Source organism: Salvelinus fontinalis, unplaced genomic scaffold (genome assembly GCF_029448725.1).
Source record: "Salvelinus fontinalis isolate EN_2023a unplaced genomic scaffold, ASM2944872v1 scaffold_0129, whole genome shotgun sequence".
Lineage (NCBI taxonomy): Eukaryota > Metazoa > Chordata > Actinopteri > Salmoniformes > Salmonidae > Salvelinus > Salvelinus fontinalis.
This window is the reverse complement of record NW_026600338.1, coordinates 345089-359287: the sequence shown is the minus strand read 5'-3', so window position 1 is coordinate 359287 and position 14199 is coordinate 345089. Positions and strand designations below refer to the sequence as shown.

Here is a 14199-nt window from a genome sequence, read left to right as displayed (position 1 = left end):
GCGAGGCCATGGCTCCTCACCAAGCCACTCTGTTTCTGCCCCATCAGGGCCTAATGCATTAGTAATGGCTGTGTGTCCTAGGGGCCATTCCTCACAGTGTAATTACCATCCTGCCTGTTATATTACTATGTCAGCTATTTACTTAAAACCTTTATCGATATAAAAAAATAAAGAACACTTTTTATGGCTGAAGCTAAATTGTCTCTGACAGCCCAGAAGAACAACAGCCATTACTGCCACACACAGAAACACAACATATTGTCTCCAAATATCCTGCTGATCTGACTCAGTCACACACACACACACACACACACACACACACACACACACACACACACACACACACACACACACACACACACACACACACACACACACACACACACACACACACACACACACACACACACACACACACACACACACACATTTACCTGTTGCAGGCATCCTGGGAAAGAGGGCTGGACTGTGTGACTTTCTGATCCCTGACCCTGAGAGCACCCGTGGTGTCTGCTGGGAGCTGTAGTTTGTCAGTGTGTCAGAGGAGTGTGGTGGTGGATCACTCATCAGGAAAAGAGAAGGAGATGGGTGGGATGACATGGCTGACTGGGGTTCCTCTTGTGATGGAATCGACACGTTCCTCGAGGACAGAGCATCTGGAGGTGATGGTGTTGATGGCCACATGGTGGATAACGGTTTTGGAGGTGACCTGTAGGACACAGGGCTTCCTGGTGATACGGTAGAGAGAGGGTTCCTGGGTGACTTGGTATTTTGTGACCTGCTGGATAATTGTTTCCTAGGTGACTGAGAGTATGGCAAGGGGGACGATAAGGGTTCTGATGGTGACGGCGATGACCGAGACTTCAGGGAGAGAGGTTTTGGAGGTGACAACCTGTCAGGCAGGTGTTTGGGAGGTGAAGGGGGGTAAATAAATCTGGAGGCCCGGGGAGGTAACGGAGGTGACTCTGGCTCTGTGAGGCTCGAAGGTGAAAGAGTGAATGTGGACCTGAGGGAGTGGAGAGAGGGTGGAGAGGATAAGAGGTCTGGGTTGGGCGTGGAGAGAGAAGGGCTGGGGGATGACGGGTCTAGGGTTGCCTCATGGAGGTTGAAAGAGCGGTCAGTTCGTGTTGACTTGGCTGGTGTCTTGGTTGACGACCCAGGGGTCTTTGGTCCTCTGGGCTGTGGTGACCCAGTGGTGGACCTTGGTGACCGTACACTAGTGTGGTCAGGTTGTGGTATCTGAGTGGTCCCCACTTTAGAGACCAACGGAGGGAGAGGTGACCAGGTCACTGGAGACCCAGACAACATGGCTCCCTGGGACAATGTATTGTGGGACAGGTTAGGACCTCCAATTACATTGACTTCCTCATGCCTGTGATAGATAGATAGAAAGATAGATAGATAGAGAGAGAGAGAGAGAGAGAGAGAGAGAGAGAGAGAGAGAGAACTTCTGTATGTGTAATGTTTACTGTTCATTTTTATTGTTTATTTGACTTTTGTATATTATCTACCTCACTTGCTTTGGCAATGTTAACACATGTTTCCCATGCCAATAAAGCCCCTTGAATTGAATTGAATTGAATTGAGAGAGAGAGAGAGAGAGAGAGAGAGAGAGAGAGAGAGAGAGAGAGAGAGAGAGAGAGAGAGAGAGAGAGAGAGAGAGAGAGAGAGATAGAGATAGAGATAGAGATAGAGATAGAGATAGAGATAGAGATAGAGATAGAGATAGATAGATAGATAGATAGATAGATAGATAGATAGATGGATAGATATAGAGAGAGATAGAGACAGAGAGAGAGAGATTCAACCATTCATAAATCAATGCAACAGTCATGGACCTCTTTTCTCAACACCCAGCCCTCCTCTATCCACAGTGTTCCCTCTCTCAATACCCAGCCCTCCTCTATCCACAGTGTTCCCTCTCTCAACACCCAGCCCTCCTCTATCTAAAGTGTTCCCTCTCTAAACACCCAGCCCTCCTCTATCCACAGTGGTCCCTCTCTCAACACCCAGCCCTCCTCTATCCACAGTGTTCCCTCTCTCAACACCCAGCCCTCCTCTATCCACAGTGTTCCCTCTCTAAACACCCAGCCCTCCTCTATCCACAGTGTTCCCTCTCTAAACACCCAGCCCTCCTCTATCCACAGTGTTCCCTCTCTAAACACCCAGCCCTCCTCTAGCCACAGTGTTCCCTCTCTAAACACCCAGCCCTCCTCTAGCCACAGTGTTACCTCCTCTATCCACAGTGTTCCCTCTCTCAACACCCAGCCCTCCTCTATCCACAGTGTTCCCTCTCTAAACACCCAGCCCTCCTCTAGCCACAGTGTTCCCTCCTCTATCCACAGTGTTCCCTCTCTAAACACCCAGCCCTCCTCTATCAACAGTGTTCCCTCTCTAAACACCCAGCCCTCCTCTAGCCACAGTGTTCCCTCTCTCAACACCAAGCCCTCCTCTATCCACAGTGTTCCCTCTCTCAACACCCAGCCCTCCTCTATCCACAGTGTTCCCTCTCTAAACACCCAGCCCTCCTCCAGCCACAGTGTTCCCTCCTCTATCCACAGTGTTCCCTCTCTAAACACCCAGCCCTCCTCTATCCACAGTGTTCCCTCTCTCAACACCCAGCCCTCCTCTATCCACAGTGTTCCCTCTCTCAACACCCAGCCCTCCTCTATCCACAGTCTTCCCTCTCTCAACACCCAGCCCTCCTCTATCCACAGTGTTCCCTCTCTAAACACCCAGCCCTCCTCTATCCACAGTGTTCCCTCTCTCAACACCCAGCCCTTCTCTATCCACAGTGTTCCCTCTCTCAACACCCAGCCCTCCTCTATCCACAGTGTTCCCTCTCTCAACACCCAGCCCTCCTCTATCCACAGTGTTCCCTCTCTAAACACCCAGCCCTCCTCTAGCCACAGTGTTCCCTCTCTAAACACCCAGCCCTCCTCTATCCACAGTGTTCCCTCTCTCAACACCCAGCCCTTCTCTATCCACAGTGTTCCCTCTCTCAACACCCAGCCCTCCTCTATCCACAGTGTTCCCTCTCTCAACACCCAGCCCTCCTCTATCCACAGTGTTCCCTCTCTAAACACCCAGCCCTCCTCTAGCCACAGTGTTCCCTCTCTAAACACCCAGCCCTCCTCTATCCACAGTGTTCCCTCTCTAAACACCCAGCCCTCCTCTAGCCACAGTGTTCCCTCCTCTATCCACAGTGTTCCGTCTCTAAACACCCAGCCCTCCTCTATCCACAGTGTTCCCTCTCTCAACACCCAGCCCTCCTCTATCCACAGTGTTCCCTCTCTAAACACCCAGCCCTCCTCTATCCACAGTGTTCCCTCTCTCAACACCCAGCCCTCCTCTATCCACAGTGTTCCCTCTCTAAACACCCAGCCCTCCTCTATCCACAGTGGTCCCTCTCTCAACACCCAGCCCTCCTCTATCCACAGTGTTCCCTCTCTCAACACCCAGCCCTCCTCTATCCACAGTGTTCCCTCTCTAAACACCCAGCCCTCCTCTATCCACAGTGTTCCCTCTCTAAACACCCAGCCCTCCTCTATCCACAGTGTTCCCTCTCTAAACACCCAGCCCTCCTCTAGCCACAGTGTTCCCTCTCTAAACACCCAGCCCTCCTCTAGCCACAGTGTTCCCTCTCTAAACACCCAGCCCTCCTCTATCCACAGTGTTCCCTCTCTAAACACCCAGCCCTCCTCTAGCCACAGTGTTCCCTCCTCTATCCACAGTGTTCCGTCTCTAAACACCCAGCCCTCCTCTATCCACAGTGTTCCCTCTCTCAACACCCAGCCCTCCTCTATCCACAGTGTTCCCTCTCTAAACACCCAGCCCTCCTCTATCCACAGTGTTCCCTCTCTCAACACCCAGCCCTCCTCTATCCACAGTGTTCCCTCTCTAAACACCCAGCCCTCCTCTATCCACAGTGGTCCCTCTCTCAACACCCAGCCCTCCTCTATCCACAGTGTTCCCTCTCTCAACACCCAGCCCTCCTCTATCCACAGTGTTCCCTCTCTAAACACCCAGCCCTCCTCTATCCACAGTGTTCCCTCTCTAAACACCCAGCCCTCCTCTATCCACAGTGTTCCCTCTCTAAACACCCAGCCCTCCTCTAGCCACAGTGTTCCCTCTCTAAACACCCAGCCCTCCTCTAGCCACAGTGTTACCTCCTCTATCCACAGTGTTCCCTCTCTCAACACCCAGCCCTCCTCTATCCACAGTGTTCCCTCTCTAAACACCCAGCCCTCCTCTAGCCACAGTGTTCCCTCCTCTATCCACAGTGTTCCCTCTCTAAACACCCAGCCCTCCTCTATCCACAGTGTTCCCTCTCTAAACACCCAGCCCTCCTCTAGCCACAGTGTTCCCTCTCTCAACACCAAGCCCTCCTCTATCCACAGTGTTCCCTCTCTCAACACCCAGCCCTCCTCTATCCACAGTGTTCCCTCTCTAAACACCCAGCCCTCCTCCAGCCACAGTGTTCCCTCCTCTATCCACAGTGTTCCCTCTCTAAACACCCAGCCCTCCTCTATCCACAGTGTTCCCTCTCTCAACACCCAGCCCTCCTCTATCCACAGTGTTCCCTCTCTCAACACCCAGCCCTCCTCTATCCACAGTCTTCCCTCTCTCAACACCCAGCCCTCCTCTATCCACAGTGTTCCCTCTCTAAACACCCAGCCCTCCTCTATCCACAGTGTCCCCTCTCTCAACACCCAGCCCTCCCCTATCCACAGTGTTCCCTCTCTCAACACCCAGCCCTCCCCTATCCACAGTGTTCCCTCTCTAAACACCCAGCCCTCCTCTATCCACAGTGTTCCCTCTCTCAACACCCAGCCCTTCTCTATCCACAGTGTTCCCTCTCTCAACACCCAGCCCTCCTCTATCCACAGTGTTCCCTCTCTCAACACCCAGCCCTCCTCTATCCACAGTGTTCCCTCTCTAAACACCCAGCCCTCCTCTAGCCACAGTGTTCCCTCTCTAAACACCCAGCCCTCCTCTATCCACAGTGTTCCCTCTCTCAACACCCAGCCCTCCTCTATCCACAGTGTTCCCTCTCTCAACACCCAGCCCTCCTCTATCCACAGTCTTCCCTCTCTCAACACCCAGCCCTCCTCTATCCACAGTGTTCCCTCTCTAAACACCCAGCCCTCCTCTATCCACAGTGTCCCCTCTCTCAACACCCAGCCCTCCCCTATCCACAGTGTTCCCTCTCTCAACACCCAGCCCTCCCCTATCCACAGTGTTCCCTCTCTAAACACCCAGCCCTCCTCTATCCACAGTGTTCCCTCTCTCAACACCCAGCCCTTCTCTATCCACAGTGTTCCCTCTCTCAACACCCAGCCCTCCTCTATCCACAGTGTTCCCTCTCTCAACACCCAGCCCTCCTCTATCCACAGTGTTCCCTCTCTAAACACCCAGCCCTCCTCTAGCCACAGTGTTCCCTCTCTAAACACCCAGCCCTCCTCTATCCACAGTGTTCCCTCTCTCAACACCCAGCCCTTCTCTATCCACAGTGTTCCCTCTCTCAACACCCAGCCCTCCTCTATCCACAGTGTTCCCTCTCTCAACACCCAGCCCTCCTCTATCCACAGTGTTCCCTCTCTAAACACCCAGCCCTCCTCTAGCCACAGTGTTCCCTCTCTAAACACCCAGCCCTCCTCTATCCACAGTGTTCCCTCTCTAAACACCCAGCCCTCCTCTAGCCACAGTGTTCCCTCCTCTATCCACAGTGTTCCCTCTCTAAACACCCAGCCCTCCTCTATCCACAGTGTTCCCTCTCTCAACACCCAGCCCTCCTCTATCCACAGTGTTCCCTCTCTAAACACCCAGCCCTCCTCTATCCACAGTGTTCCCTCTCTCAACACCCAGCCCTCCTCTATCCACAGTGTTCCCTCTCTAAACACCCAGCCCTCCTCTATCCACAGTGTTCCCTCTCTAAACACCCAGCCCTCCTCTAGCCACAGTGTTCCCTCTCTAAACACCCAGCCCTCCTCTAGCCACAGTGTTACCTCCTCTATCCACAGTGTTCCCTCTCTCAACACCCAGCCCTCCTCTATCCACAGTGTTCCCTCTCTAAACACCCAGCCCTCCTCTAGCCACAGTGTTCCCTCCTCTATCCACAGTGTTCCCTCTCTAAACACCCAGCCCTCCTCTAGCCACAGTGTTCCCTCTCTCAACACCAAGCCCTCCTCTATCCACAGTGTTCCCTCTCTCAACACCCAGCCCTCCTCTATCCACAGTGTTCCCTCTCTAAACACCCAGCCCTCCTCCAGCCACAGTGTTCCCTCCTCTATCCACAGTGTTCCCTCTCTAAACACCCAGCCCTCCTCTATCCACAGTGTTCCCTCTCTCAACACCCAGCCCTCCTCTATCCACAGTGTTCCCTCTCTCAACACCCAGCCCTCCTCTATCCACAGTCTTCCCTCTCTCAACACCCAGCCCTCCTCTATCCACAGTGTTCCCTCTCTAAACACCCAGCCCTCCTCTATCCACAGTGTCCCCTCTCTCAACACCCAGCCCTCCCCTATCCACAGTGTTCCCTCTCTCAACACCCAGCCCTCCCCTATCCACAGTGTTCCCTCTCTAAACACCCAGCCCTCCTCTATCCACAGTGTTCCCTCTCTCAACACCCAGCCCTTCTCTATCCACAGTGTTCCCTCTCTCAACACCCAGCCCTCCTCTATCCACAGTGTTCCCTCTCTCAACACCCAGCCCTCCTCTATCCACAGTGTTCCCTCTCTAAACACCCAGCCCTCCTCTAGCCACAGTGTTCCCTCTCTAAACACCCAGCCCTCCTCTATCCACAGTGTTCCCTCTCTCAACACCCAGCCCTTCTCTATCCACAGTGTTCCCTCTCTCAACACCCAGCCCTCCTCTATCCACAGTGTTCCCTCTCTCAACACCCAGCCCTCCTCTATCCACAGTGTTCCCTCTCTAAACACCCAGCCCTCCTCTAGCCACAGTGTTCCCTCTCTAAACACCCAGCCCTCCTCTATCCACAGTGTTCCCTCTCTAAACACCCAGCCCTCCTCTAGCCACAGTGTTCCCTCCTCTATCCACAGTGTTCCCTCTCTAAACACCCAGCCCTCCTCTATCCACAGTGTTCCCTCTCTCAACACCCAGCCCTCCTCTATCCACAGTGTTCCCTCTCTAAACACCCAGCCCTCCTCTATCCACAGTGTTCCCTCTCTCAACACCCAGCCCTCCTCTATCCACAGTGTTCCCTCAACACCCAGCCCTCCTCTATCCACAGTGTTCCCTCCTCTATCCACAGTGTTCCCTCCCTCAACACCCAGCCCTCCTCTAGCCACAGTGTTCCCTCTCGCTCCTCTAAAAGGCAACACTTCTCAATAATATTCTCCTTTGTAGTAATAGTCACATCAAGCAGTCAGTCCTCTCCAAAGTTAAGTTGATATAATGAAATGTGTGATGTCGCCAACTTCAAGGCCAGAGGCCAGGATGAGGAGCTAGTGATTGTTGCTGTGGCTTCAGAGGAAAGCTTTGTCTTACTTTGTGTTGTCTTCTGCCTTCTGTTCAGTAACAAACCCTCTGTCTTTAACTGTCTGTGAAGAACGAAAAGAGAGAGAGAGAAGTAAATCCTATTCACAGACAGGTGTGTGTGTGTGTGTGTGTGTGTGTGTGTGTGTGTGTGTGTGTGTGTGTGTGTGTGTGTGTGTGTGTGTGTGTGTGTGTGTGTGTGTGTGTGTGTGTGTGTGTGTGTGTGTGTGTGTGTGTGTGCGTCTCCATAGTAACAGCAGATATTGGAGGGTGGTTTAAGAGGCCTCTTAAGACTCACCTCCTCATCTAATTCCTCTATGCTCAGACACGATCCAGGTGAGGACTCTGGCTCAGCGCTGCCCCCGCAGGATGACACAGCAAACAGCGAGGCACAGTACCGCCTCAACTCCACATCCTCAGCTAGAGAGAACAACCAAACATACACACTGTTACAGAGAGAGGGGGGGAGAGGGAGAGAGAGGGGGGGAAGAGAGGGAGAGAGAGGGGGGGAAGAGAGGGAGAGAGGTGCAGAAGGAGAGAGATAGTGAGGGGGATAGAGAGAGAGAGCCCTCCTCTCCTGTCCTTAGCAGACAACCCTCCTCTCCTGTCCTTAGCAGACAGCGCTCCTCTCCTGTCCTTAGCAGACAGCGCTCCTCTCCTGTCCTTAGCAGACAACCCTCCTCTCCTGTCCTTAGCAGACCGTCCTCCTCTCCTGTCCTTTGCAGACAGCCCTCCTCTCCTGTCCTTAGCAGACAACCCTCCTCTCCTGTCCTTAGCAGACAACCCTCCTCTCCTGTCCTTAGCAGACAACCCTCCTCTCCTGTCCTTAGCAGACAGCGCTCCTCTCCTGTCCTACAGCGCTCCTCTCCTGTCCTTAGCAGACAACCCTCCTCTCCTGTCCTTAGCAGACAACCCTCCTCTCCTGTCCTTAGCAGACAACCCTCCTCTCCTGTCCTTAGCAGACAGCGCTCCTCTCCTGTCCTTAGCAGACAGTCCTCCTCTCCTGTCCTTAGCAGACAGCCCTCCTCTCCTGTTCTTAGCAGACATCCCTCCTCTCCTGTCCTTAGCAGACAACCCTCCTCTCCTGTCCTTAGCAGACAGCGCTCCTCTCCTGTCCTTAGCAGACCGTCCTCCTCTCCTGTCCTTAGCAGACAGCGCTCCTCTCCTGTCCTTAGCAGACAGCCCTCCTCTCCTGTCCTTAGCAGACAGTCCTCCTCTCCTGTCCTTAGCAGACATCCCTCCTCTCCTGTCCTTAGCAGACATCCCTCCTCTCCTGTCCTTAGCAGACAGCCCTCCTCTCCTGTCCTTAGCAGACATCCCTCCTCTCCTGTCCTTAGCAGACAACCCTCCTCTCCTGTCCTTAGCAGACAGCCCTCCTCTCCTGTCCTTAGCAGACAGTCCTCCTCTCCTGTCCTTAGCAGACAACCCTCCTCTCCTGTCCTTAGCAGACAGCGCTCCTCTCCTGTCCTACAGCGCTCCTCTCCTGTCCTTAGCAGACAGTCCTCCTCTCCTGTCCTTAGCAGACAGCGCTCCTCTCCTGTCCTTAGCAGACAGCGCTCCTCTCCTGTCCTTAGCAGACAGTCCTCCTCTCCTGTCCTTAGCAGACAGCGCTCCTCTCCTGTCCTTAGCAGACCGTCCTCCTCTCCTGTCCTTAGCAGACAGCCCTCCTCTCCTGTCCTTAGCAGACAGCGCTCCTGTCCTTAGCAGACATCCCTCCTCTCCTGTCCTTAGCAGACAGCCCTCCTCTCCTGTCCTTAGCAGACAACCCTCCTCTCCTGTCCTTAGCAGACAACCCTCCTCTCCTGTCCTTAGCAGACAGCCCTCCTCTCCTGTCCTTAGCAGACAACCCTCCTCTCCTTAGCAGACAACCCTCCTCTCCTGTCCTTAAGATGGAGGACTGAGGGTGGGTGAACTGAAGGAGGTAGTTGGAAAGAGGGAGGACTGAGGGTGGGTGGACTGAAGGAGGTAGTTGGAAAGAGGGAGGACTGAGGGTGGGTGAACTGAAGGAGGTAGTTGGAAAGAGGGAGGACTGAGGGTGGGTGAATGGAAGGAGGTAGCTGGAAAGAGGGAGGACTGAGGGTGGGTGAATGGAAGGAGGTAGTTGGAAAGAGGGAGGACTGAGGGTGATTTTTAGATCATTTTTTTAATATAACAAGTCAGTTAAAGAACAAATTATTATTTACAATGACGGCCTACCCCGGCCAAACCCTAACCTGGATGACTCTGGGCCAACTGTGCGCCACCCTATGGGACTCCAAATCACGGCCGGTTGTGATACAGCCCGGATTCTAACCAGGGTCTGTACTGATGCCTTTACCACTGAGATGCAGTGCCTTAGACCGCTGTGCCACTTGGGAGCCCGAGCTCTAACAATATATATAGTCTGACTGATGTTCTGTTTATTGTGGGGGAAGCTGCAGGAGCAGATAACCCCAGAGAAGCCTTACTCCGACAACTGTAAGGTGGCCAGAGACCCAGCAGTCTTCACTGACTAGAGAGTCGCAGGTCTGACCCCCCCCCCGCCCTGCACCCCCTGCCCAGTTAGAGTGCACCCTGTCAGGCATCAGCCGGCCCTAACGGCCACCTGCCCACACAATCACAGCGAGTGATTACCCGTCACGCCGGCAAGGACGTGACGGGAGAAACAGTTGACCCACAAGGAAGGAGGTGATTCTTTAAACTTGTTTGGAGTGTGTGTGTGTGTGTGTGTGTGTGTGTGTGTGTGTGTGTGTGTGTGTGTGTGTCTGTCTTTGTGTGTGTGTGTGTGTGTGTCTGTCTGTCTGTCTTTGTGTGTGTGTCTGTCTTTGTGTGAGTCTGTGTGTGTACTTGTGCGGAAATGTGTGTACGCCATGCATTTGTAGCTCAACAGTCAAGGTGTGTATTTTCTCCTCAATCACGGAGTGTGTGTGTGTGTGTGTGTGTGTGTGTGTGTGTGTGTGTGTGTGTGTGTGTGTGTGTGTGTGTGTGTGTGTGTGTGTGTGTGTGACCCACCTGTCAGAGTGTGTGTGTGTGTGTGTGTGTGTGTGTGTGTGTGTGTGTGTGTGTGTGTGTGTGTGTGTGTGTGTGTGTGTGTGTGTGACCCACCTGTCAGAGTGTGTGTGTGTGTTGGGGAGCTCTGTGAGGCCAGGGAGGACAGTGGTTGATAGGCTTCAATCGGCTTCCTGACAAAAAAGAGAGCAGACCCCCGACCCGACCAGAACAGACAGATTAGATAGATGTCCCTCTATCCACTACCATCATCCCCTGTACCTCCCCCCTCCCACCCACGGTTACCCCGCCCAGAACAGACAGGTAGATAGATGTCCCTCTATCCCCTGTACCTCCCCCCTCCCACCCACGGTGACCCCGCCCAGAACAGACAGGTAGATTAAACAGATAGATGGATGGGTAGAGCTCTCTCCATGTCAAAGAGACAGTTGGATGTGATGGAGAGATTTTCAGACAGACAGACAGACAGACAGACAGACAGACAGTCTCCCTCGCCTCTCCCTCGTCTCCCCTCTCTTCCAAACTCATCCATTCCAGGCCTACTGCCAGAGAGCCCGGCCAAGGTGTTCCACGGGGTTTGGACTGGGTGAAGGATTTCCAACAACACCATGGTTTTAATCCAATACAGCATATGTTTACTCTGCAGTTAATAATTGCTCTCCCTCGCAAAATTCTTTGTACCTTCCTCTCCTCATCTCTCCCTCATTATATTCCCTGTACACCCTCCTCTACTACTAAACCCCCTAGCTCTGCCTCCACCCTCCTCCCCCTCTACTCCTACACCCTCTAGCTCTGTCTCCCCCTCTACTCCTACACCCTCTAGCTCTGTCTCCCCATCTACTACTACACCCTCCAGCTCTCCCTCCCCCCTCCTCCCCCTCTACTCCTACACCCTCTAGCTCTGCCTCCCCATCTACTACTACACCCTCTAGCTCTGCTTCACCCCTCCTCCCCCCTCTACTACTACACCCTCTAGCTCTGCCTCCCCCTCCTCCCCCCTCCTCCAGCTCTGCCTCACCCCTCCTCCCCCTCTACTACTACACCCTCTAGGTCTGCCTCACCCCTCCTCCCCCTCTACTGCTATAACCTCTAGCTCTGCCTCCCCCCTCCTTCCCCCTCTACTACGACACCCTCTAGCTCTGCCTCCCCCCTCCTCCCCCTCCTCCAGCTCTGCCTCACCCCTCCTCCCCCTCTACTACTACACCCTCTAGCTCTGCCTCCCCCCTCCTCCAGCTCTGCCTCACCCCTCCTCCCCCTCTACTACTACACCCTCTAGGTCTGCCTCCCCCCTCCTCCCTCCCCCTCTAGCTCTGCCTCCCCCCTCCTCCCCATCTACTACTACACCCTCTAACTCTGCCTCCCCCCTCCTCCAGCTCTGCCTCACCCCTCCTCCCCCTCTACTACTACACCCTCTAGGTCTGCCTCCCCCCTCCTCCCTCCCCCTCTAGCTCTGCCTCACCCCTCCTCCCCCTCTACTACTACACCCTCTAGGTCTGCCTCACCCCTCCTCCCCCTCTACTGCTATAACCTCTAGCTCTGCCTCCCCCCTCCTCCCCCCTCTACTGCTACACCCCCTAGCTCTGCCTCCCCCCTCTTCCTCACGCCCTTCATCCCCCATAATGCTACAGCGGGCCCAACGCAGGCAGCAGAGATTGCCTCTGAAGAGAAAGGAGCAGAGGACTTATGGCTAGAACACTCCAGAAAGAACTCAGCTGAAATCAGTGCTGGTCAAAAGGTGTTCAATGTAATAGCTTTACAAACCTGCCCCTCCACGAGAGGAGACCTTAGAAGCATGGCAACCATAGAATTTCATTAGAACCATGGCAACCATAGAACTTCATAATCCCCTCAGCCAGCCAGCAGCATTGGCCTCCAAAGACACATCAAATGGCAGCAGCTCTCCTCCCAGCCACAAATGGAGCATGGCCATCATCAACTTTGATAGACAGCCAAGATGGTGTGTGTGTGTGTGTGTGTGTGTGTGTGTGTGTGTGTGTGTGTGTGTGTGTGTGTGTGTGTGTGTGTGTGTGAGAGAGATCGGAGAGTTAGTGCGGAAGCTGATGAGATCCACTGTGTTGAAATGAGATCCACTGTGCTGAGATGAGATCCACTGTGTTGAAATGAGATCCACTGTGTTGAGATGAGTTCCACTGTGTTGAAATGAGATCCACTGTGTTGAAATGAGATCCACTGTGTTGAAATGAGATCCACTGTGTTGAAATGAGATCCACTGTGTTGAAATGAGATCCACTGTGTTGAAATGAGATCCACTGTGTTGAAATGAGATCCACTGTGTTGAGATGAGATCCACTGTGTTGAAATGAGATCCACTGTGTTGAGATGAGATCCACTGTGTTGAAATGAGATCCACTGTGTTGAAATGAGACCCACTGTGTTGAAATGAGATCCACTGTCCAGAGATGAGATACACTGTGTTGAAATGAGATCCACTGTCCAGAGATGAGATACACTATGTTGAAATGAGATCCACTGTGTTGAAATGAGATCCACTGTGTTGAAATGAGATCCACTGTGTTGAAATGAGATCCACTGTGCTGAAATGAGATCCACTGTGCTGAAATGAGATCCACTGTGCTGAGATGAGATGTCTCGCTCCTGTCTCAGCCTCCAGTATTTATGCTGCAGTAGTTTGTGTCGGGGGGGCTAGGGTCAGTTGGTTATACCTGGAGTACTTCTCCTGTCTTATCCAGTGTCCTGTGTGAATTTAAGTATGCTTTCTCTAATTCTCTTGTTCTCTCTTTCTTTCTCTCTCTCTGAGAACCTGAGCCCTAGAACCATACGTCAGGACTACCGGGCATGACGACTCCCTGCTGTCCCCAGTCCGCCTGGCCTTGCTGCTATTCCAGTTTAAACTGTTCTGCCTGCGGTTACGGAACCCCTACCTGTCCCAGACCTGCTGTTTTCAACTCTTAATGATCGGCTATGAAAAGCCAACAGATTTATTCCTGATTATTATTTGACCATGCTTGTCATTTATGAACATTTTGAAAATCTTGGCTCTCTCTAATTTTCTCCTTCTCTCTTTCTTTATCTCGGAGGACCTGAGCCCTGGGACCATACGTCGGGACTGCCGGGCGTGGTGGCTCCTTGCTGTCCCCAGTCCGCCTGGCCTTGCTGCTGTTCCGGTTTCAGCTGTTCTGCCTGCGGTTATGGAACCGCCACCTGTCCCAGACCTGTTGTTTTTCAACTCTTAATGATCGGCTATGAAAAGCCAACTGAAAATTATCCATGATTATTATTTGACCATGCATGTCACTTATGAACATTTTTGAACATCTTGGCATAGTTCTGTTATAATCTCCACCCGGCACAGCCAGAAGAGGACTGGCCACCCCTCATAGCCTGGTTCCTCTCTAGGTTTCTTCCTAGGTTTTGGCCTTTCTAGGGAGTTTTTCCTAGCCACCGTGCTTCTACACCTGCATTCTAGCTGTTTGGGGTTTTAGGCTGGGTCTCTGTACAGCACTTCGAGATATTAGCTGATGTACGAAGGGCTATATAAAATAAACTTGATTGATTGATTGATGAGATCCACTGTGCTGAAATGAGATCCACTGTGCTGAGATCCACTGTGTTGAAATGAGATCCACTGTGTTGAGATGAGATCCACTGTGCTGAGATGAGATCCACAGTCCAGAGAAGAGATCCACTGTGTTGAAATGAGATCCACTGTCCAGAGATGAGATACACTGTGTT

At 52.9% G+C, this 14199-nt stretch overlaps 1 protein-coding gene across 3 annotated transcripts in view; it reads right to left on the bottom strand.

Annotated features, from left to right (window-relative positions):
* The window catches only part of LOC129843400 (serine/arginine repetitive matrix protein 2-like), a 109485-nt gene that overhangs the window by 25968 nt on the left and 69318 nt on the right, over positions 1 to 14199 (bottom strand). For all 3 annotated transcript variants that reach the window (XM_055912104.1, XM_055912105.1, XM_055912106.1), the window contains 4 exons: positions 10582 to 10658; positions 7796 to 7917; positions 7510 to 7562; positions 435 to 1372 (listed from right to left, as the gene is read on the bottom strand). In XM_055912104.1, the coding sequence (XP_055768079.1) occupies positions 435 to 1372; positions 7510 to 7562; positions 7796 to 7917; positions 10582 to 10658 (1190 nt within the window). The remainder of the gene's footprint in view (positions 1 to 434; positions 1373 to 7509; positions 7563 to 7795; positions 7918 to 10581; positions 10659 to 14199) is intronic.